The sequence below is a fragment of the Belonocnema kinseyi genome, chromosome 4 (assembly GCF_010883055.1).
Source record: "Belonocnema kinseyi isolate 2016_QV_RU_SX_M_011 chromosome 4, B_treatae_v1, whole genome shotgun sequence".
Taxonomy (NCBI): Eukaryota; Metazoa; Arthropoda; class Insecta; order Hymenoptera; family Cynipidae; genus Belonocnema; species Belonocnema kinseyi.
In genome coordinates, this window is record NC_046660.1 from 32937984 (window position 1) to 32960095 (window position 22112).

General features: G+C 29.0%; 2 protein-coding genes across 2 annotated transcripts in view; both read left to right on the forward strand.

Annotated features, from left to right (window-relative positions):
* Window positions 1-532: 532 nt before the first annotated feature.
* On the forward strand, window positions 533-8500 carry LOC117171967 (growth/differentiation factor 8). The gene is made up of 4 exons (XM_033359662.1): window positions 533-1286; window positions 5565-5822; window positions 6493-6875; window positions 6958-8500. The coding sequence occupies exons 1-4, from the start codon at window positions 887-889 to the stop codon at window positions 7120-7122; spliced, it is 1206 nt and encodes a 401-aa protein (XP_033215553.1). The 5' UTR covers window positions 533-886; the 3' UTR covers window positions 7123-8500.
* An 8050-nt stretch (window positions 8501-16550) lies between these two features.
* LOC117170628 (acidic fibroblast growth factor intracellular-binding protein) overlaps window positions 16551-22112 on the forward strand; it is a 14918-nt gene continuing 9356 nt past the window's right edge. The window contains exons 1-2 of the mRNA XM_033357532.1: window positions 16551-16857; window positions 21516-21717. Coding sequence (XP_033213423.1) covers window positions 16773-16857; window positions 21516-21717 — 287 coding nt within the window. The 5' untranslated portion in view covers window positions 16551-16772. The remainder of the gene's footprint in view (window positions 16858-21515; window positions 21718-22112) is intronic.

The window sequence follows — 22112 nt, forward strand, 5'->3', positions numbered from 1 at the left end:
TGAATATTAGGCTCTCTAGTATCAACCCTTCAACAAACTTCCCCCATGCTAATGAAGATATCTTGCAAAATACGCAATACGCAATTTGTTAAAATATTTCAAGTGTGCTAGGTAGCAGCTGCAATTGGGAATGATTAATGGAACCGAATCAGTCTTGCTACTGACAGTATCTTAATGAGGTGGATTCACTTATATAATTAAAAAAATCGGCCAACAGGCCTTGCATCTAAAGATAGGATCGAGAGTCTCTAAAGCTCTCAAGAAATTGTTTTGAAAAAAATATTTCATCATCCTAGAGGCTATTAGCTCGTAAAGTTAACCTGGTTAAGTGGACCATGAGAATCACCGAACTATGAAAATCGACACGGTTAACCACCCGGCAGCATGTCCGAAGCGCGTGCTTCTGCTACTGATATCAATGTTCGTCGTCCAATCCGCGCTGGCCCCAGCTCCGGGGCAAAGGTTACTCGAGCCCAGTATACTACATCACTGGTCCATCGTCACACATCACCTCCAGTCTTCATCAACGTTCGCGTCAGTGACTACCAGTTTTCCGAAAGCCAGGAACCGGTGCATCATCAAAGTCACCATTTATGCCAAACAAGAACAGCTAAAGAAGAGGCCAAAGAACTGACTTATCGGAAACACAGTGCTAATGCGGTGAAACTCAAAATTAGTGCATCGAATTTCGCGAGGGACTTTCAATGTGACCCTGACATCACTCTAGTTCAAACCCAGGTAGTATTGATGGTCGGATGAGTGGACCAATTAGGACTTTTAAAAACCGTGGTGGAGAAGCTTCCACATTCGAACGTAGCGTCACCTAGCCACCCGTCGACCTGGCTGATAAGATTCGCGTAATAGGGCCTGCCTTTAGGAGAAAAATATGCAGCGTGACCTAACACTCTTGATTCTTCTCGCTGGTCTGGTCTGCATAGAAGGAAGTTGGCCAGGAATGTCAAATCCATTGAAAACCGTCTGGTCGTCTCTCTATCCGGACGATACAGACGACAGAGACTGCTCGGGATGTGCTCAGAACAAAATTCAAGTCATTGAACAAGATCCGATTCTCACTGAGCTAAGGGTTGAGTACGTCAAGCAACAGATTCTGAAGAAGCTGCGATTGTCGAAGCCACCAGAAGTGTCGCTGTCCCTATCGACCTTGCCGAAGCCGCTGATAAACGGACACGTGCTTGAACTCCGACCTGGTGAACCGCTCGAGCCGGAAAAACCGGCAGAGAGCTTTTATGGAAAAACTGATCAAGTTGTCGTCTTCCCGAATGAAGGTAATGATGAGCTTCTAGAGCCATGTTGAGCATGTTTAAATTCATAGGTTATTGATTATGGTGGTTTCCAGTTCGGGGTCTCATAACATTTGACGATTTCAAATTTCATCATATTTAGTAAACAATTGTTTATTTTGCAATTTTTTTAAAAGATGTTCGCAAAAAATGCACTATGTCTTCCATTATAAAGAAGAGACTTTGTTTTGAGAATGTCTGCTCTTGATATCTGAGGATCTAAATGCAAGCAGAGATTAAGATAAATTCATTTCCTACTTCTGAATTAATATCATTATTTAGAAAAACGTAATTCATTAGGTCACAATTATGCATGTGAAGCATTGCCAATGTAGATTCAATTATGATTTTATTTACCAAAAGAAATAATTGCTTTATCTTAAGCTAATTGTTGAACTGTATCTCATTAACATTAGATAATCAAAAAATTTTCACCAGTTTTATAATTATATGCAATTTTGTTCACTTATTAAAGAAAATTAATTTCGAAAATTCAACGATTTGGAAGAGTATTAACTAATTTACTATATCTATTAAAACGTGATTTAATACATTGCTTCTAAAATAATTTTTCTAAAAATAAAAAAGGAATAAAACATTTTTTTGGAAATTTGAAAGCTCTTTAAAAATATTTCAAATAAATATCTAAGCTCTTCAGTAATTCTTAGAATATATCAAAACTTTTGAAGTCTTTAAAGTATTTGTATATGCAATTTTTTTAAGAAATTAAAACTAAAGTGTACTCAATTTGTAAATTATTACGAATTCATTCATTTTAATTGTTTGTTAACGCGTATAAAAAAACCCATAATTGTGGAATTCAACAAGAAATTGAATAGATGAATATAATTAATTTCTAGCTGCCAGAAACCAAAAAATAAAATACGCAAAAAAATAGATATATAATCAAACACAATGAAGGAAAACAAAAATGTATCTCTAAATAAATTTTAGAGATAAAAATGTTTGATCCTATATAAATTAGGCTATAATTATAATTTATAATTATAAATTATTAGAAACTTTAGGATCTACTAAAAAAGTTTCAAGATTGTGTGCTAAAAATTGGATCCAGATTTGTATGTAAGAAAACGGGAACATTACTTCGAAATACACAAAAAAAAATGGAGAAAGTTGAAAATTGAAAAATTAGGATTTTTTTAAATCCAAATTTCCAAAAAATATTTGAGACAAAAATCTGAAAATAAAATCTTCGAAGGTTTCTATTCTATTTTTATTTAAATTTTATTTACATTTTTAAAAAGCATAATTCTAAACAACGTACCAACTACATGAAACTCAAACACCTACTAAAATTATCTAGATGAAGTTGATTATCTTTATTATTTTGTAAAAACTCGGATTTTAACAATAAATATGTTATTTTTTCATAATTTTTTGTTTAATTTTTGACTCAATCCTTAAGCTTTCCGAAAAAACCTAGGAAAGCCTTTTTATGTTGGGGAAAAGTAAAATTATGGGCCTTCAAGGTATCATTAACGCACAGTGGGGCAACATGATAAAACAATGTTTAAAATACAATTCCGGCTACAATTTTCAAAGAACTTCACTTTTTAAAATTAAAACTAGATAATTTTTTAAAATATTCGTCGTCTTACACTTTAGAAAAATTGTTTTGCTTTGTTTATCGAAACATGAAGTTTGAAGAAATGCTCATTTTAAAACACGGATGCAAAAATATCACGTAATCTATTCAAAATGAATTATATTAATATGATTCTGTATGAATAAATAATTTCTTATTGAGAATTGTTTTGTTAAAAAGAAAATTTTTTAAACGTTTAAACATTCTAGCAGGGCTGGTATTTTAAACATGTGAAACACTATACAAATGTACAAATAAAATATTGCCCTCCATCTTTAATACATTTTTAACAATTTGAGCCTAAGATGGATAATAAATTTTCCTTGTACCGCTCCCACTATAATTTTAACTTGATATTTTAAAAATTCCACAACATGTAAATTCAACGATACATTAAAATCAATATAAAAAAAAAGAATAACGTGATATACATAAGCAAAAACGAGAATAGCACACGTATATAGTTCTTGAAGTTGCGATAAAGTCTAGAAAGAAAGTCTACGGGTCATAAAGTAATTTCTCTGTTAATAATAAGTCAACGTGTCGAAGACCGAAGATCAGTGCCTAAGGCTGTGGAAACTGTTGAAAGTAATTATTAATAGAAACGACACGTCATACTTCCTCTGAAAGAAAAAAGCCAGCATCACTAGAAAGAAAGCCACGTGAACTTTATAAATGGTATTAAAATAATCAATCTCTAAATGCTCGACTTATCGTTTATTGTTTATATTTCTTGTGCATATAAATTCATCTCTTAATTTTGCTTCATAAGTTCAAAATATTAATTATTAGTTAAAATAATTTTCAAAACTACATCAAAAAGTTCAAGTCACAACATGCCAATATCCTATCCAAAATACGAACAAGGCTTCTTCTTGCTTCGAAGTTGTGAATTACTTGGTGAACAAACTCGCGTCTAAGCCCGCAGAATACCTCTAAACGAAATGAGTTTGAAACTCAATACACTTATATGTGCATCATTAGACTTCAACCAGATATTGTTGTTCCTTAAGCAGATTCACGATAGAGCAAGTTGACTAGATTTATTATATAAATTTAAATATGCCATCAAAAGATTCCATTGCACTATCTTGTCTATTAATTAAAATTTTACCGAAGCAAATTCCGTAAACTAATCCTAATCCAACCTAAAAAAGAACAGTAATCGTGGTACTAACTTACGGTACTATGTAATTACAATTCAGTCATCATGACCTTCCTCACTAAAACCCATTTTTTAAATTAATTATTATCAATCACGAATTCAGATTTCCGTCAGCTGGTAGATTAACCAGCATTCTCCGAGCTGATGATTAAACAAACAAACCCATCTGACTAATGCTTACAACATGTTTATTAAACCAGTACATCCAAACGCGAAGTTCATATAGGGTTCGAGGTCATCCTCCGATTACACATGCGTGGGATTCTCGTACATGCGAATTAAATGCAATTTAGGAATTTCATGGACTAGAAAGCGGAAACAAAAAATATATTGTATAACTATTTCAGACCCAAGTGATGAAGCGCGAATCAAGATCAAATTAACACAATCTACCCGGTAATAAGCGTAGAATAGAGAAAAATTAATATTTTCAGATTTCAGCGCAAAAGTGAAGATTATTCTATAATTTTGAATGCGCGATTTTTCCATCTGTCTAAAATGCCCCAATAAGAATAAGATACCTGCTAAACTTATTCACTTCTATTTCCATAGCGACCGCCACACAGTTTTCTATTCTCCCAAAGAGAACGTGTTTTCAATATATTTAATTCCTTCTAATTGTACCAGTAACGCACCTCACAGAGATATTTTTTATTCCTTAGAAGTGGTCATATTTTGATTATATTTAATTCTTTCTAATAAGTTCGCGAAATATGTGTCATAAGTTGTTTTAATTCTTTCATGCGGAATGTAAATTCTGAAATTTTAATTCTCACCAATTCAACTCTGCCTCTCTAGAGTTAAAATTATTTAAATTCATACATTTACATATATGTCTTTGTTGCATTTTTTACGACGTTCAAGTAAATTATTAGAATATATAAATAAATATCAATTTGAATATTTTTCGAATTTATAAATTATAAAATGATTTAATAATGAAAAATAGGTTAAATAAATGCTTTCGTTAAATTTTACTAAGTCGATTGAGAGGAATAGGATTTGCACTTTTTCTGTTTCTGTTGGGTGATTTTTAAACGGAGCAAAAATGGCGTATTCATAGGTATACAAATTCTTAATTTTTCTGAATTCAACGCTTGTTACCGGGTAAGACTACAGCATCGATTTTAACGCACACCTGCATTTTTAACAATAATTAAAGCTTCATATTTCTTGTAATTCATATTAGCACATCATGCGCAGATTTTAGTGATTACAATAGTAGCTCCCTTTGAAGTTAACATTTTGTTCCTTATTTTATTACGCTAAATTGCGCTCGAAAATTAGTTTGTCAGCCAAAGAGGCAAGAATTTCTAGTACCTTAATATGCGAAATTATCCAAACTATGACCCGAGGCACATCTATCAAAATGAAAAGCGATGTTAATTAGTCCTAATTAGGCATCTTTAGGGCTCAAAGCAATGTCTATTAACTTCTTATTTTATTCATTTTTCAATTATCGTTTCATTATTAAAGGTTTTCAATGTTTCAGGTGAAGCGGACTTAATCAAATGTCGACAAACATCGAATCACGTGACAGGTTTTAATCCAGCAGCTTGTTTTACCTTTTATTTGCCAAATGAAATGCAATTCGTCAGTGTCACGTCAGCTGAACTATGGTTTTATAAAGAGCAGGATGCTAATGACAACTTTAATCAAACTTTTGTTCTTTCTGAATTGGACCATTGGGACCAGAGTGGCAGTTTTGAGAAGAATACTATCATGGCGATTTTAGAAACGAGCATAGAAGGTAAGGAGTTTCAGATATTATCATCACCTATGTTAATTTTAAATCAGAAGCCATGAATCAATAAAAGGTTGAATGAATTCGGTGTTCAGAGACTTTGCTTTAGGTAGGCAAGTTATTTGATCCCGATTAGTGAATTGTGGACGGAACAGAGTCCGCAGATAACGAAGCACCCTGAACATTCTGCGTGATGTTACTCATTCTTTAAAAATCATAGCACTGTTTGTGCCCTGGTTTCAATCTCACTAATGAATTGCACTCTGTTGCGAATGTCAGCTGTAATTCCTGCGATTTACCTAATGAGACAGATTTCCAATGCAAAGGCACTAATCACATAAACTTATTTTCATTATTTGAATAAACGCGATTTCGTCCTTTTACATAAATATTTAACAATGTCCAATTTGCGACTCCGTTTACGATTTAGTCTGCTAATATCTTCTTCCATCTTGTTAATTAACTCACGTGACACGATTTGGTTCCAATCACAGCAAAATGCTCGATATGTATTTTGGTAGATCTCATTTGTTAATGGTTTCTGAATAAATTAAGTTTTCTATAACAATATCGACTTACCCTGGGTGGCGAACTACTGCATTTCGAAGTCTCTACCTGAAAATTAAAAAAAAAAAGTATTAGTGCCAATGCTTATTTTTAAAATATTTGTTTCCAGAGGGTTGGGTGAAAACTGATGTCGGTTTCACAGTGAGAAAATGGGTTGAAAGACATTGGCTGAACCATGCGATTCAAATAGAATGCAGTACTTGCGAGCTGGAGAGAAATGTCGCCCCTGTTTCTATTGAACAGACCCTAAAACCGTTTCTCGTCATTCACACATCACCCTTGCCACAAAAAACCAGACCGAAAAGGAACTCAAATTGTCTACCGGAGATGAAAGAGTGTTGCAGGGACGAATTGTATATTAGTTTCGAGGATATCGGATGGAGTGATTGGATTCTTCATCCCAGTGGATACCACGCTTACTTTTGTCGGGGGTCTTGTTCGTCAGCAGCATCGCTCACTGTGAGCGCAACACCTTACAACAATGTCATCAGGGTTAGTACCACTTTCAAACTTTACCTAGTTCAAAATTTACTATTTGAATGTTTTTCCAAGCTAAATAATCTTTTAATTGCAGAAATTGTTGACGAGGGTTAATGCGCTGCAGAGAAAGAACGAAATAGTCCCGTGTTGTTCGCCAACCCAACTTTCACCAATCCAGTTATTGTACATCGACACGAATAAAACCATAACGCAAAAAACTCTGCCCAATATGGTGGTGGAGGCATGCGGATGTATGTAAATCGCTAAGTAACTCATTTAAATTATTCCGAGGTGGGGGAAAGATACTGTTCTAAACATACATTTTGAGAGCAAGGGCCTTTTATAGTGATAATTCTAATCTAAGTTTGCGCCTAGTTCACTACGAATTAAGTGAACGTGAAGAGTTCTCCCAGTTGATTGGGAATTTCGAGTAAAGTAAGGGCCATTATCGAGTCGTCATATCGCACAATTTGCTCAAAAAGTTACTGAGAAATTGAAAAGAATAAGGATAGTGGTTTTTTATGTTTGTGTCAATCGTGCGAAATGATGTCTCAAACCGAAGCAGTATTTTCTTATAAACTATTCGCAGATATGTGAATCATACTCATGTGAATTATTTTCTATTTAATTGTCCGAATGACCTGCGGCTTACGAAACCGCGAATTCATAATAATTACTGAGTTATTTATTTTTATGGCAGATTTTAATATTTTTTTCATGAAAAATGAAGCAGTTGGTCCATTGTAATCAATAATCACTTTAAAAATTAAGGATCTCTTTTTCATTCATCTACATATCGAGTAACTATAAATGAATCTGAAATCTATAATATGTTTAGAAGTAAATTTGAACGTTATTGAATATATCTTTTGTTTAATCTTACATCATGTAAACTTCGCGTAAATCATATCTAGAAGACATAATCATTAAAAAAATCTCAAAACGGCGACGAAATATTTTATAGCTGTTTTTAAAACAGAAACTTCACTAGATTGAAATACTTTGTATCGTGAAATATACAGTATTTCAGCTTTCGCTTATAAGAAAAGATTGAATTAATTTCGAGTTTGACTACACAGGGAGTACACCCGCAACTTAAATTTATAAAAGATTTTTTTTTAATAAATCGGGAGTTTAATATTAGAAAATATAATTTTTCCTCCTTAATAGAATTCTTCGAACAAGAATGAACCGTAATTTCTCTCGAGGAATGGATAGTAGACGTTAGCGTCACAGGTGCTTGTGCATTGTATATTAACATGACAAAAACTTACAAAATTTAACTTATTTTAAATATTAGGATTGTTCTTTTACATCCAGTGTTATTTCATTGTGTGAATGTTCTGGAATGCTAGAATGAGTTATATTTATGACATTCGACCTATTTCTTCATAGGTAGAGTTAACAATTTACGATTACACTGCTTCTGTGTGAAATATTAAATGTTGTCTTACACAAAGAAAAAACAATTTGTTTACTTTATTTCCACGATCGCGGTCCTGAAATAAAAGCAAGATACTTATAGTTCATGTGGAAAATCGATTTAAAAAAGTAAAGATAGAATTTATTCTGAGAAAATTCGAAAATTTGATGTCAGGGCGAATGTAAGTGTATATAAATTATAAATGTCTTATAAGCAATTTTCAGCAAGTATTTTTTTTTATTTGTTCAATCTACTCGTACAATTAATGCGCATGTGTGGCAATGCGCCACAGCATTTCACTCCAAAGTCCGATGATTACTTTAATTAAGCATGAGATTGCCATGGAAAAATGTAAATAATGTATTAGTAACGATAAAAGCTTGACTTGTGACAGAAACGTATCACAGAGCACATAACTTTGTGTGACCTTTCCGCAAAAAACCTCTATCACTTGAAAATTAAAAAATGTATCGGTTTGAAAATCTTCATTGATTACTATTTAGAAAAAATTAATTTTGATTCATAAGATACCCTGTTCTTGTTTAAAAAACAAGTTTGTCATGTTTTAAGGGATAGAGTTATAAGGGAATGACATATCTAATTTAAAATTAATTTCTCTTTAATTTTTGTTTACAGAGACAGTAAAGTTCAAGAACTATTTTTTTTTATTAGAGTGATCTTTTGACTATTTATATAGCACTGTGTTCTAGGGTGGTCCAAAAATGCGTGGCAAAATTTTTTTGCATGCTAGAGGGCAACGATCCTCCCATTTTATTCCAAATTCGAAAAAGAAATTTCGTTATTTTTTAATTTTAATAGGTGCTGGTTTCAACATGAAGTTTTCCATGTAAAATGCATGGGGAAAAATCAATTTTTTGAGTTTTTAGAATAATTGTTTAGGATTTGAAAAAATCTGACGGGAAAGTATGGAGCCCTGTAGAGAATTATCCAACGAAGAATTTCATCTACAGACACATGGCATTGACACCCCTAACGCACCCCCACGAGTACCTGAAAACTACCCTTAAAAACAAAAATGTCAATTTTTCATGAAATCGATTTTTTGAACACTGTATGCTTGTATTTTTTTCTTGAAATTATTAATATTGGTCTAGTGGATATATTTATTATCATTGGTTAGTTAATTTTCAATTATTTAAACAAATGGAATTTGTTTAAATAATTTTTTTTTCTCGAAAATTCGTTTTTCCCCCTAAAAATTATTACTATTAGTCTAGTAGAATATCTATTAACATTGGTTAATTAATGTCTGATTATTTAAACTAATGTGATTTGTTTAAACAATTTTTTTCAAATTTTGTTTCTTTCCATAAAAATGATTACTATTGATCTATTCGAATATCTATTAACATTAGTAATTAATTTTCAATTGTTTAAACAAATGGAATTTCTGTAAATAATTTTGTAATTAAAAATTATTAATATTTCTTGAGTGGAATATTTATCAACATTGTTTGATTAATTTTATTTATAAAAAAATTTAATATAAATTATTACATAAATATTACTGATAAATTAATTATTGATTAGTTATTGATTATTACTGATAAATATTCCACTAGACCAACAGTAATAATTTTTATTTTAAGCAAATCAAAACGAAATTATTTAAACAAATTCCTTTTGTTTAAATAATTGAAAATGAATGACCTAATGTTAATAAATATTCCACTAGGCCAATAGTAATCATTTTTAGGGTAAAAACGAATTTGAAAAAAGATATATTTAAACAAATTACATTTGCTTCAACAATTATAAATTAATTAAACAATGTTATCAAATATTCCACTAGACTAACAGTAAAAATTTTAAGGGAAAAAATCATTTAAACAAACTCCATTTCTTTAGATAATTAAAAATTAATTAAACAATGCTAATAAATATTTAATTACCCAAAATTAATAATTTTAAGTAAAAAAAATACCAGAATACAGTGCTCAAAATGTCGATTTCATGAAAAACTGACATTTTTTGTTTAAAGGATAGTTTTCAGGTACTCGTGGGGGTGTGTTAGGGGTTCCAAACTTATATATATGATACATCAAATCCTACGTTGGATCATTCTCTATAGGCCCCCATACTCTCCTATCACATTTCTTCAAACCATAAATAATTATTGCAAAAACTCAAAAAAGTGATTTTTCCCCATGAATTTTACATGGGATCTGTTAAAATCGAAAATAAAAAATTAGGGAATTTTTTTTTCGTATATGGAATGAAATTGGGGGATCGTTGCCCTTTTAAAAATAAAGGGTTTTCGAGCCACCCTACTGTGTACAGTGTGTGAGTTTTTTTAAATATAATTTACATTTGATTTTAAAACTAAAGTTCATCTGATATCAATTGATCTAGAAATATTGATATGCATGGAATTTTATTAGAGTAAATAACATTATTAAGTTACGATCTTTCCTCCTTGCTCAAAATCATAAAATTGTATTTAAAGCAAGATTGAAAATGAACGTTTACATAATAAATTTATTTTTATATTTTCCTTGAACTGAAGACTTAACTAAAGACTGAGTATATTTATCTTTCACCATTTTTATCCGCATCTTTAGTTTTTTAGTCTCTGAAAATTTAATATGAAACTCCTGAATATACCTTTCCCGCTTATCAAAAATATTATTTAGTTAGAAAATATGAAAAGCTATTGAAATTGTTAAAATATTTCAGTCAATTACATCAATAATTTTTTCCAACTTAGTATCTCTGCATTTATATTCTAATAAATTTGATAGGTCATTTTTTAAGATCAACCTGAAGGGTAAGTATTTCTTGCTTTTGTAAAAGAGTGAGATTATATTTTTAATTCTTAAAAAAATAACATTTTACTTTTAAAATTAAATTTATTTTTGAAAAAATATTCTGCATTTAGATTATGTCTTCAAATTTTTCGTTCAATTTTTAAAGTTATGACTTTTTATGGCACGTTATGAACTCGCAAAACTAGGTGACGCTTCGAGGGTAACGCTAACCCCCTCTCTATCTCTAATTTACTTCTGACATTCATCTCCCTCTCACCGTGAATTGATTTGCAATTTTGTGTCCGTTACGCAAATGTTATGTAATTATTAACAGTATTTAAATTATTTTTTATATTGAAAGAGTTGAAAGAAATACCACTTCAATTTCTTTTACTTTAAGTTAAATATTGTTCAATAATGTTCCAATCGAAGTAAATCTTTCATCATCAATTTTTAATTCATTTTTTTTTTAACATAGACATTTGTCCAAACTTTATATCAAAATTTAATATCAAATTGATTAAAATGTCTTTTATGCTCGTCAAATTAAATGTTATATTTCCGAAAGGGTTATCCAAGAATAATAACTTGATACTTGGTTCAGGTTTTTCTTTTGCAACCTATAAAATATGCACTAACGTTTAAAATATTTTGCATAAGAGTTGAGGATATATATCTCATTAAAATAAATATTTCTTCTGTAGAGACTTTTTCCCCAAAATTAATATTTTTCAAGAAAAATAACAAAAACGAATGTGACGATTTTTCTTTTTAAAATGTTTCAAGTTTTTACAAAATACAAATTAATTTTAAAGTGCGACCATTAAAAAAGGAAGATAAATGAGTTGACACATAATATTATGAAGGGCGAGAGAGATGTGGTTAATTAACACGTACACCTTTCCCAATCTTTCGCCGAACCCCATTCCCAAGGACCCAAACAACATGGTTTTTTTTATCCCTGCACGGATAGAAATTTTAGGAGATTAATTCACGGAAGTCTGAAACTTCGAGACCTGCAATTTGAAAGCAAGGGTTCCGAGATCTTAGTAACAGAAGAGTTGACGTCTTTTGTAATAAAAATCTGAAGATCCATTTTCTTAGTTTTTCACGATAAATATTAATTTTAAGGAAAAAGTATATATAAAAATATATGTACTTCAATCAGGTCCCAACATTTTCTAACAATTTTTAAAATAATTATGCAATTAAAATGGTTTTCTGGTTGTTTTTTCTCAACAATTAAATGTCCAAAGTGAGTACTGGCACGAAACCCTTTAAAGAGGGTGACCAGCGATTCTCATTAACGAAAATGAAGGTCTTTTCCAGGTTTTCCAGGTGAAGAAATCGAGTTTTTCCAAGCCTCCTTTTTTAAATCAAATAATGAAATAAACATTTGTTAAGGATGTAAAAAACATGAACCATTTTAATTTTCATCAGCCAAAATAAAAAAAAAAACAGAAAAATGAATAAACAAATTCTTTCTTTTTTGTGAATAAACGTCCTCTTTGAAATCCTTGAAGTCTTTATGAATTCGTTGAAATCTCTGAAGGTACTTAAAATCTTAGTGAAATTTCATAATTTCTGTGGAATCTTTTGGAATTTTTTTAATTTTTGTAGAAATTGAAAATCATTGAAATTGTTTGAAATTTTTATGAAATCTTTAAAATATTTGTAAAAGCTTTCTTTAACCTTTATTTATGAAATCTTTTGTGCTTGTTCAAAATCATTGAAATATTTGAAATCGTTTACGATCTTTGACATTTTTTGAAAACTGGTGGACTGTAACCCTTTTTGAAATCTTTGGAATTCTTGTATTCTTTTGAAATCTTTGAATTATTTGTGAAATCTTTTATATTTATTAAAATGCTTTTAATCTGTATACAATTTAAAGTTCTAAAATATTTGGAAATGTTGATAATCTTTGTGAAATCATTGAAATCTGGTTTAGACGCTTTTTTCAAATCTTTTTTATTTGTTGAAATACTGTACCCTTTTTAAAATCTGTTAAGGCCTTTAAGTCTTTTGAAAGTTTGAAAAACGTTGTGGAATTTGTAATGGTAAAAAAATGGTAAAAAAATGCATTGAATATTTCAAAATTTTTGTAATATTTTGAAACCTTTTGAAATATTTAGTAATAATGCTTTCATACAAAGACAGAGTGGTGAAAACTTCGAAAAAACCGTTACATTGTCATGGCTCATTCTAATTCGGAAACTGAATCACATCGAAGTTTTCAACTGAAATCTTTTATAATTTATCAGTTGATTATGATAAAAAAAATGTCTACTTTGACATTCTATCTTAGTGGACACGAAATTGAAAACTTAAATGATTATTCACAATATTAAAGTCTGTTTATTGCAATCTATAAAATAATTAGTAAGTCTATAAAAAATACCTAGAAATCTCTTTATTTATTTTGTTATTCTTTTAATTACTTCTCGCTTGGTAATAAAATAACTGTTAAAAAATGTATTCAAGGTTCTCGGGAAAAATTCAAGGTTTTTAAGGTCGCTAGACTTCCTGCTTAAACACACAAAAACACCAAAATAAATACACCTGCTATCCCTAGCGGACCACGCGAAAGAAACGGTTAAGCTGCAACCCGGCGTACAATATTGCACGTCGGGTTGTGGCACACAGAATGTAACTAATACTCATTTAATATTTTATTTATTAATTAATATAAATTATGATTAATTCACTACTGATAAACAAATTTCACCTGGATCAATAAAATAACTTGATAACAAAATAATAATCCGCTTAAACTTGAATTTTTGTATGGTGGGTACCCGCGGGTACCCTCGAGGAGTGTTCCTAAATCAATTCTGAATACACCATTAGTTTAGAAATATTTTTGAAGTCAAATCAATAATAATTCCTTAAAATTCAATCTCTTTAATATTGTGTAGGTTTTAAGTAAACAATTGGCTTCTTATATTCTATTTTACTATGTTTAAAACTTGACTTTATAGAATGGTATGGAATTTAAAAAATTAAAACTGGAGAATTTCGTTACTCTGGTTTTTTTTTCAGAATTCTTATTTTAACAAAAGTATATATTTTTTAAAACCTTTTCTTTTAAAAAGAATTTCTAAAAGAAGCATACTATTTTTATTGATCATATTATCATGTGGAATTACTGAAATAAGTATATACCTTGCAATGAAAAACCTACATAAAACACATATTTTACCTGAAAAATCACCTTTCGAAGCTTTTTCTGCATCTGCAACTTCGCATACCGATAAACATGTTCGAATTTACTAAAAGTTTTCTGTTTTTCCACACATTTTTAAACCAACCTAAAACGTAAAAGTTTCTTGTGCAATAAAAGGAGCCAACGTTTTTCCTAAAGAGTAACTGTCTACGATTTTCATCTTTATGCACACGTAATTCATATTATTCATGTGTATTTTGAATTATTCATTCTTTTGACAAGCGTTTTATAAATTTCTCTGTCTTTTTAATTCGCAAACAATACTTTGAAATGTTTGGATTTTGACAGACTTTGAGTACATGGTTTGGCGCGATTTTCCGTTAAATTTTTATGGCCGATGATGGCGCTTTTGTAAAAAATAAAATCCTGCGAAATTTTAAAATTTGAATATAAAAATTGTGTTTAAAAATATTTTAATCTATAATGTGATTAAACAGATGTTGATACAGATGAAAATTTGCGAAAATGAACTAATTCTATATTTCTATCAATTTTTGATCAGTTATATTAATATTTAGTTTTGTGATAATATTATTTAAATCCATTTAATACCGCCAAACGACTAGATAACGCGCAAGCGCAGTGATGCGTTCCATTTCGTCTGCCTGCTGCTATGGTCTGCACCATGATCTAATAAATACATGGTCTAGCCACGCGCAAGTAAAAAAAAACCGAACCAATAAGCACCCACCGCTTAATTTCTCCATCTTGGATAAGAAAGGCGGCAAACGTAAGGGAATTTAAAATGCAAAATGTAAGAATAAAAATTTCTTGTACTTTTCAGGTGTATAAATATTTGAATCCTTATAAAATGTATTATAATAATATTGAAGATCGTTAAAGGAAAATACGGATTAACTATAATTTTAGGTCATGTGTTTCATAACTTCTTTCTGCTGACAACAAATGACGTATCTGTGTCAAATAAAATGAAATTGAAGTCAAGTGGGAAAGTTCTGACTAAAGGAAATTATATAATGCAGTGCAGGTTGGACGCTGGACCGGGAAACCTGGAAAACTTTGATTTCCAACCGTTTTTTTTTAATTTCCTAAATTGTGATTTTTACAGATTATTATACCATTTAGTTTGGAATACTTAATTCGAAAATCTGTCACTTTAAAAATTTTCCAGTTAAATTTTTTTATTTTTCAGCATACATTTTAATTGAAGAATTTCAAAATGTAGTTTTAGAGGTTAAAAAAATTAAAAATTACAAGTTTTTAAAATCGAAGATGTTTTTATAAAGAACTAGGTGGCCGTCGGACTGGGAAACTGAGAATTTTACGAATTTTCAGAAAAAAAATCTGCCCAAGCTATATTTTAACAGTTTTAAAAATGATTAAAGTGCAGTTTTGAGGATTTAAACAATTAAAAATTAAAATTATTTGAAGCTGAAAATTTTTAATAAAAAATAGTTTTATTTTATCAACTGTAAATATTAAATAAATAAATAATTTGAAAAATGGATCTGTACTCATGATTTATCAATAATATATTTTTCATTCGCAGTTTCAGGTATCCCTTTATATATTATTTTATATTAAATTTAATAAATAAATTTATTAATATATTACTTCTATTGATGTTTTCAGCCATTAAAAAATGTAAACGTGCGTTTGACTATTTTCCACTTAAAAATAAATCCATAATAATATAGTCATAATTAAATGTTTTTATTAAATTAAAAATATTGTGAGTCTAAATTATTTAATTTTTAACCCATTTAATTTGAAATTTCTTAATGTACGAAAAGAATAAGTATTTAATATTTAGCAATATTTCACTGTTCATTTAAGACGAATAAATTTAAACCAAATATTGAAAAGAAAACAATTTGAAACTGAATTGTTTTACATAGAAAGCTTTGAATCTTTAGATTTTCAAAGAACTTTTGATTTTTTAGCATTACAATTTTAATTGTTCGATTTAAAAAGTGTTTAATTTATAATTGAAATTTTTTAATTTTGACGCATAAATAACAATTGAACACTTATTATTTGTACACAAAATTTTAGTAATTTTAAAAGATATGTCGAAGTTTTGAAAAGATTCAAAATTAATGACAAGCTTGGTATTATTGCAAGTAATTTAAACGAAGTGTCTTAATTGATTTTCCTATAACAGTTTGCCGCACAGTCTTACGCGTCAAACTTAAACTGCGCGGTCAAACTAACAAAATGGTGGAATTAAGCGGTTGCGTTACTTGAACGAAACAGAGCCCTCAAGTGGCTAGACCATGTACTTGTTAGATCATGGTCTGCTGCAGACCATGACTATTAGTTCAACTTCAATATCGATTTTAATGTTGACATCAGTCAGTGCCGATTGTTATTGTCATATTGCCAATACCCAAGAACTACCAAGCGTATTCCACATTCTTTATATATTATATTCTTCCAGATATTGCATTTTAGATAAATAGTCTGTGGATTTATAAAGCTGGCCATGATTCAATTTTGATAACAGTGTCAAACGCACCATAACCTCAATCATGCTGTCGGAAGTTGACGTATTTGTTAGTAATTATACTCTCGTTGATCCAGAAGTTTATCAACTTTGGGTGGATGGATACTCATGTGAGTCTTGATAATTAAAATAGTTTTATTTTGCCTGAATACATAAATATAAAGGTTTCTTTATGTTTATGTTATTTGTTCCTTGTCAGGTTTTGTATTATCTTAGGGTGACCAGATAGATAGATTGATTGGAAAACAAGGAGATTATCCCACTTCAATTTTGAAATTCCCTCACTTTCCTTGAATTTTCCCTCTCCAATTTTCCATTTTCCCCGAAAGTTATAAATTTGTTTTCAGCTTAAATTTTAAAATAAATAAATCAATGTTCAACCAGAAAGGTAACTTTTCAACCAAGGAGATTAATTTTTAACAAAATACATGAATTTTCAACACATTGCATGAATTTTCACCACAATAGATGAATTTTAAAGCAAAGGAAAAATTAAATCTCAACAAAATAGTCCACTTTTCCCACCATAGAAATAAGGGTTAACTAAAATAATTAGCCAAAAACAAAGTAGTATCTTAAGAAAATAGTTTAACTTTAATCAAATAATTAAATTTTCAATAAAAAGTATGAAATCTTAATGAGACGGTAGAAATCAAAAAGAACAAAATAATTTTAACTAATACATCAATTTTTAAACGAAAAATATGTATTTTGAATAAAACAGTTAAACTTTTAACTACATGGATGAGTTTTCGACTACAATTATAAATCTTTAACTAAAGAAATTAGTTTCTAATAACTTAGTTCAACTATCACACAAGTACTTGAATCTTTCAATACAAAAATAGGAATTCTCAAGAAAAAATGTACCTAAAAGTTAATATTTCAACCAAAAAAGATTTTAATTTTGAATAAGAGACCAAGAGGATTTATTTTCAACTAATAAAGACAAAGAGATATAGTCTGTGATGTCCACTGGTCGAATTAGTAAATTCGAATGATCTAAACAAAGTCATTTTGCATAACGTAATCAGCAAATTTTTACGACGTAAAGTTAGTTTTCTGCAAAAAAAAAAAATTTTAACCCACAAAGGAATAATTATTATACTTATAGTTTGAAAAAATATTTTTAACCATAAAAAAACTCATTTTGTATCCAAGAAATGAATTTTTCATCGAGAAGATTAATATTCTACCATAAAAACAAATTTTCAAAGAAAAGAAAATAATGTTCAACAAGATAGTTACATTTTTAAACAACGAAATGAGTTTTTAACTATAATTATTGATCATTAACCAAATAAATGAATTCTTAACGAAGCACTTTAACTTTAAAACAAATAGTTGAATTTTTAACTAAAAAATATGAAATCTGAATGAAAAGTTTAATACTTGATATTTCAAACAGAAGATTTTTCTTTCTTTTCCAAAATAGTAGAATTCAAACAAAAAGACCAATTTAAATCTAAAAATGTCTAGTTTTCAACAAAAAATGGAGTAGTCCAATTTTTAATTAACAAAATTAATTTTTAACCTAAAAAATGTATTTTGAATAAAACAGTTAACTCTTCAACTAAACGGATAAATTTCAGAATAAAATGATAAATCTCTAATCAAAGAAATAAATTTTTAAGAAAGCTCAACTTTCAAGCAAGCAGTTGAATTTTCAATTAAAAAATATGGATTTTATACCAAAAATCTACCCAATTTTTTATATTTCTACGAAATTTTATTTTAATTTTTAATAAAAAAACTGTTTAATTCAACAAAAAAAAATTTTTGAACAAAGAAGATTTATTTTCTACTAATAAAGACAAATAGATCTAATCAGTTAGGTCTACTGACCAAACCAGTAAATTTGAATGATGTAAAGAAAGTCATGTTGATTGGCGTAATCATTAATTTTCTATGACGTAAAATTAATTTTCTACCAAAAAAAATACGAATTTTCAAAATAATATATAAGTTCTCTACTAAAAAAGATCAGTTTTCAACCCAGAATCGAATAGTTATACTCACAGTTAAAAAAATTAATCTTGAACCTTAAAAAACTTATTTTCAACAATGTACTTGAATTTTCGACGACAAAATCAGTTTTAAACAAAATCGTAATATATTGAACCAAAGAAATTAATTTTCAACAAAATACAAATAAACTAGTTGCAATTACAAAAAAAAAGAATGACTCCGTTTTTAATAAAACTGTTGAATTTTTACCAAAACTTTTTTACATTCTCATAATTTATAATTGCTAAATTATTAGAATTGTCCGAAATTAACAATAATTCTCGTAAAAATAAAAGAATCAAAACGATCTTTAACACACTTTTTTAAGATCCTGAAAGAAATGACGAGTTCGTTAATCAGACAGTTTGGAGAAAAATTAAAAAAGTTAGAGCATTTTCAAAATTTTTGGGACCAATGTTTTTTAGATTTAAAGTTTTAATGTAGGGCTATTTGTAGTACTTAGAAAGCCAAACAATTGATCCTAGTAACTTTTTTTCGATAAATAGAAAATTATCAGAGTTCTAGCATATATAAGATTTAAAAAAACAATCTAAAACCAAAATTTGAAGCCAAACAACGCACGATATAAACAAAGTCAAAAGAAGGAAAACTTTGCTTTTTGAAAGCCCTAAAAAATGCTCATAACAACTTTTTGAATTTTCCAGAAAAAACAAAAATTCAAATTTTGATTGCACAAAGTTTTATTTTTAATCATAAAAATGACATTGAAAATTTGTGGAAAAAGGAAAAAAGGTACGAAAACAAATTGATAGAATGATAGAATGTGCCTGCGAGGCAGGCAGATTTTTTATTTGTATAATTAAGTACAATCTATTGGGAATGGTAGTCTTACCATTTCGCCACCTGGTGCTCAAAACTGGAACTAGAAAGAGTAGGTACAATTTTTAAGTTGTACATTAACTTTTGCATAAAAGTGGTTTTACGATAGTTTTGTGAAGTATAAAACAATGATTGGATACTAAAAACAAATCTTTATAAAAAAAACAAATAGTTTTAGATAGAATTTCCATATTATGCAGTGAAAAAAACACATTTTTGTCAAATAGATATAAACAAAAATTTCACGATTTCATGTAAGTTTCAATGAGTTTAAGTTTAAATAAACTTTAATTAATGTATGTAGCTACAAATTTTATCCAGATTATGCGAAAAATACGAATAATAGACGATTTTGGGTGGCCGTTGTAATCTAAGAAATAAATCCCCGGTCATTTTCCGGTTTGCAAGAATTTTTCATGGTCAATAAAATTTAAGAAATTGAACTTTAAAGCTAACAAATTTTTCATTTGAATTAATAAAAACTGAGCTGCAAATGAAAGCAATCAAAGTGGAACTCTTGAATCTCAAACTTTTAAAAAAATTTACACATATAAAATGGAAGCTACTAACTAAATATATAATTCCACGTTATCATTTTCAATGCTCTAAAGTCTTAATTGAAAAATCAATTAATGAATTGAAAAAATGTTAAAATTATATCATTTAAAGCAATTTTAAGCCAGAAACATTAAACATTGAACGATTATATTTTTTTTATAAACTTAACACTTCTTAAATTAAATTTTATATTATTTATATTTTAAATGGTTAAAAAATCCTTAAAATTCTTCCAAATTTTATTTCAAAATCTTAAAACATCTGCATGTTGTTTAAATTTTTTTCAAGTTTTTTATTATTTTTGAAATTATTTCAGAACTCCTAAACATCTTTTAAAATGAATCTAATTTTTTCCAAAGTTCTTTTTAAATTCTGTCAAATTAAATAAATTTCCTTAAAATCTTCAACGTTCATTCTTGATAATTTTGTAAATCTTTCTAAATCTTTTTGAATAATCACTCAGAATTATCTTTTCATAATAAAAATCCTTATTAGTTATTTTTTTAATCTTCTGACGCCATTCCAAATGCTTAAATATCTTTTAAATTTTTTGTTCGAAATTCTAGAATTCAAAAATAAAATTGCGAACTGATTTCGAATCGTCTTGCAAAGTTAATTACTATTCACTTTTCAAATCGCAAAAAACAGTTTACTTTTAAAAATCATTATTAATTTATATTCACAGTTGATCAACTGAAAATGTATTTTTAAAAAGGATGGAAATCACAGTTGGATGGATATTTCTGTAAAAAAATATGTTTCGTCGCCTTATAAGATGTAAATTCTATCTACACCCCTTTGTTTCCGATAAAGGCTTACTTTTAGTATCCAAAAAATACTTCAAACTCCACAACAAAAATCGTTAAAACACTTTTATACAAAAATTAATGTACAATTTTAAAATCGTACCTATTCTTTCTAGTTCTGATTTTTCTCAGCAGGTGTCTTATCGCAGTTTAACCATTCCCCATATAATATTTGATTTATTTTTTATAATTTTCAGACCTTGAAATTTTCTAGGCAATTCTTTGGTTTTCTTTCATTTATAATATTATTAAAATTTCACACATTGCAAGTTTTTAAACTAGAACTGAACAGTTACAATTAAACTTGGCCCTCATAAGTTGTATACAAAATTTAGATACGCGCATTAAAAATCGCGAATTTTCGTTTGCAGACATGAAAAATCAGGAAATAGCACAACGAATCCGAAAATAAGGACAGTGGTAAAAAAATCAGGACATTTCCTGATAAATGAGAGCATCTGGTCGCCCTATATTATCTCTATAAATTTGTAGTTTATATTTAATATATAAAAAAAAACCATAGATAGAAAATTGCCATTAATGAATTATTTCAACAGCTAGCGATGCAGTCAACATTTTACAACAGAGAGGTGTTTGTCAACAGACAAATGCTCCCATCGAACTTCTTGCTTCTGATGTGTTAGATCACTATCGTACTTACTCCCTTCTTGACCGATTACTTCAAACACCCACCAAGCTTGCAAGTGAACAACTGGCATTTCAAATTGAACCACAAACTAGCCAAATGCTCATCGAGATGTAAGAAACAAAAATTTTTGACATGCTTTTTCATTTTTTTCTATGTGGACATTTTTTTTTTTATTTTAGAGACAGGGCCTAAAGTGTTTCAAATTTCGGACTACACTCATCTCAGCACAAAATAAAAAAAAATATTTTTGTCAACTGTATCAAAACAGGTTTTTACAGACCAAAATGCTCTATGAACAGGAGGGGTTTCACGGAAAATAGGGGAATACGTTCTTTTAAATAAAATTTATGTGAGAACTATATTGAATTGAAATAAAGGTGATTTAAATTCCCTACATTTTAGATACGAGGGTAGTTCAATAAGTCCTTAGAATGAAGTATAAAAACAATTTTTTTTGGGTAATTTTTTTTATATTTTTCAACATAATCTCCTTGGAGCTCTATAC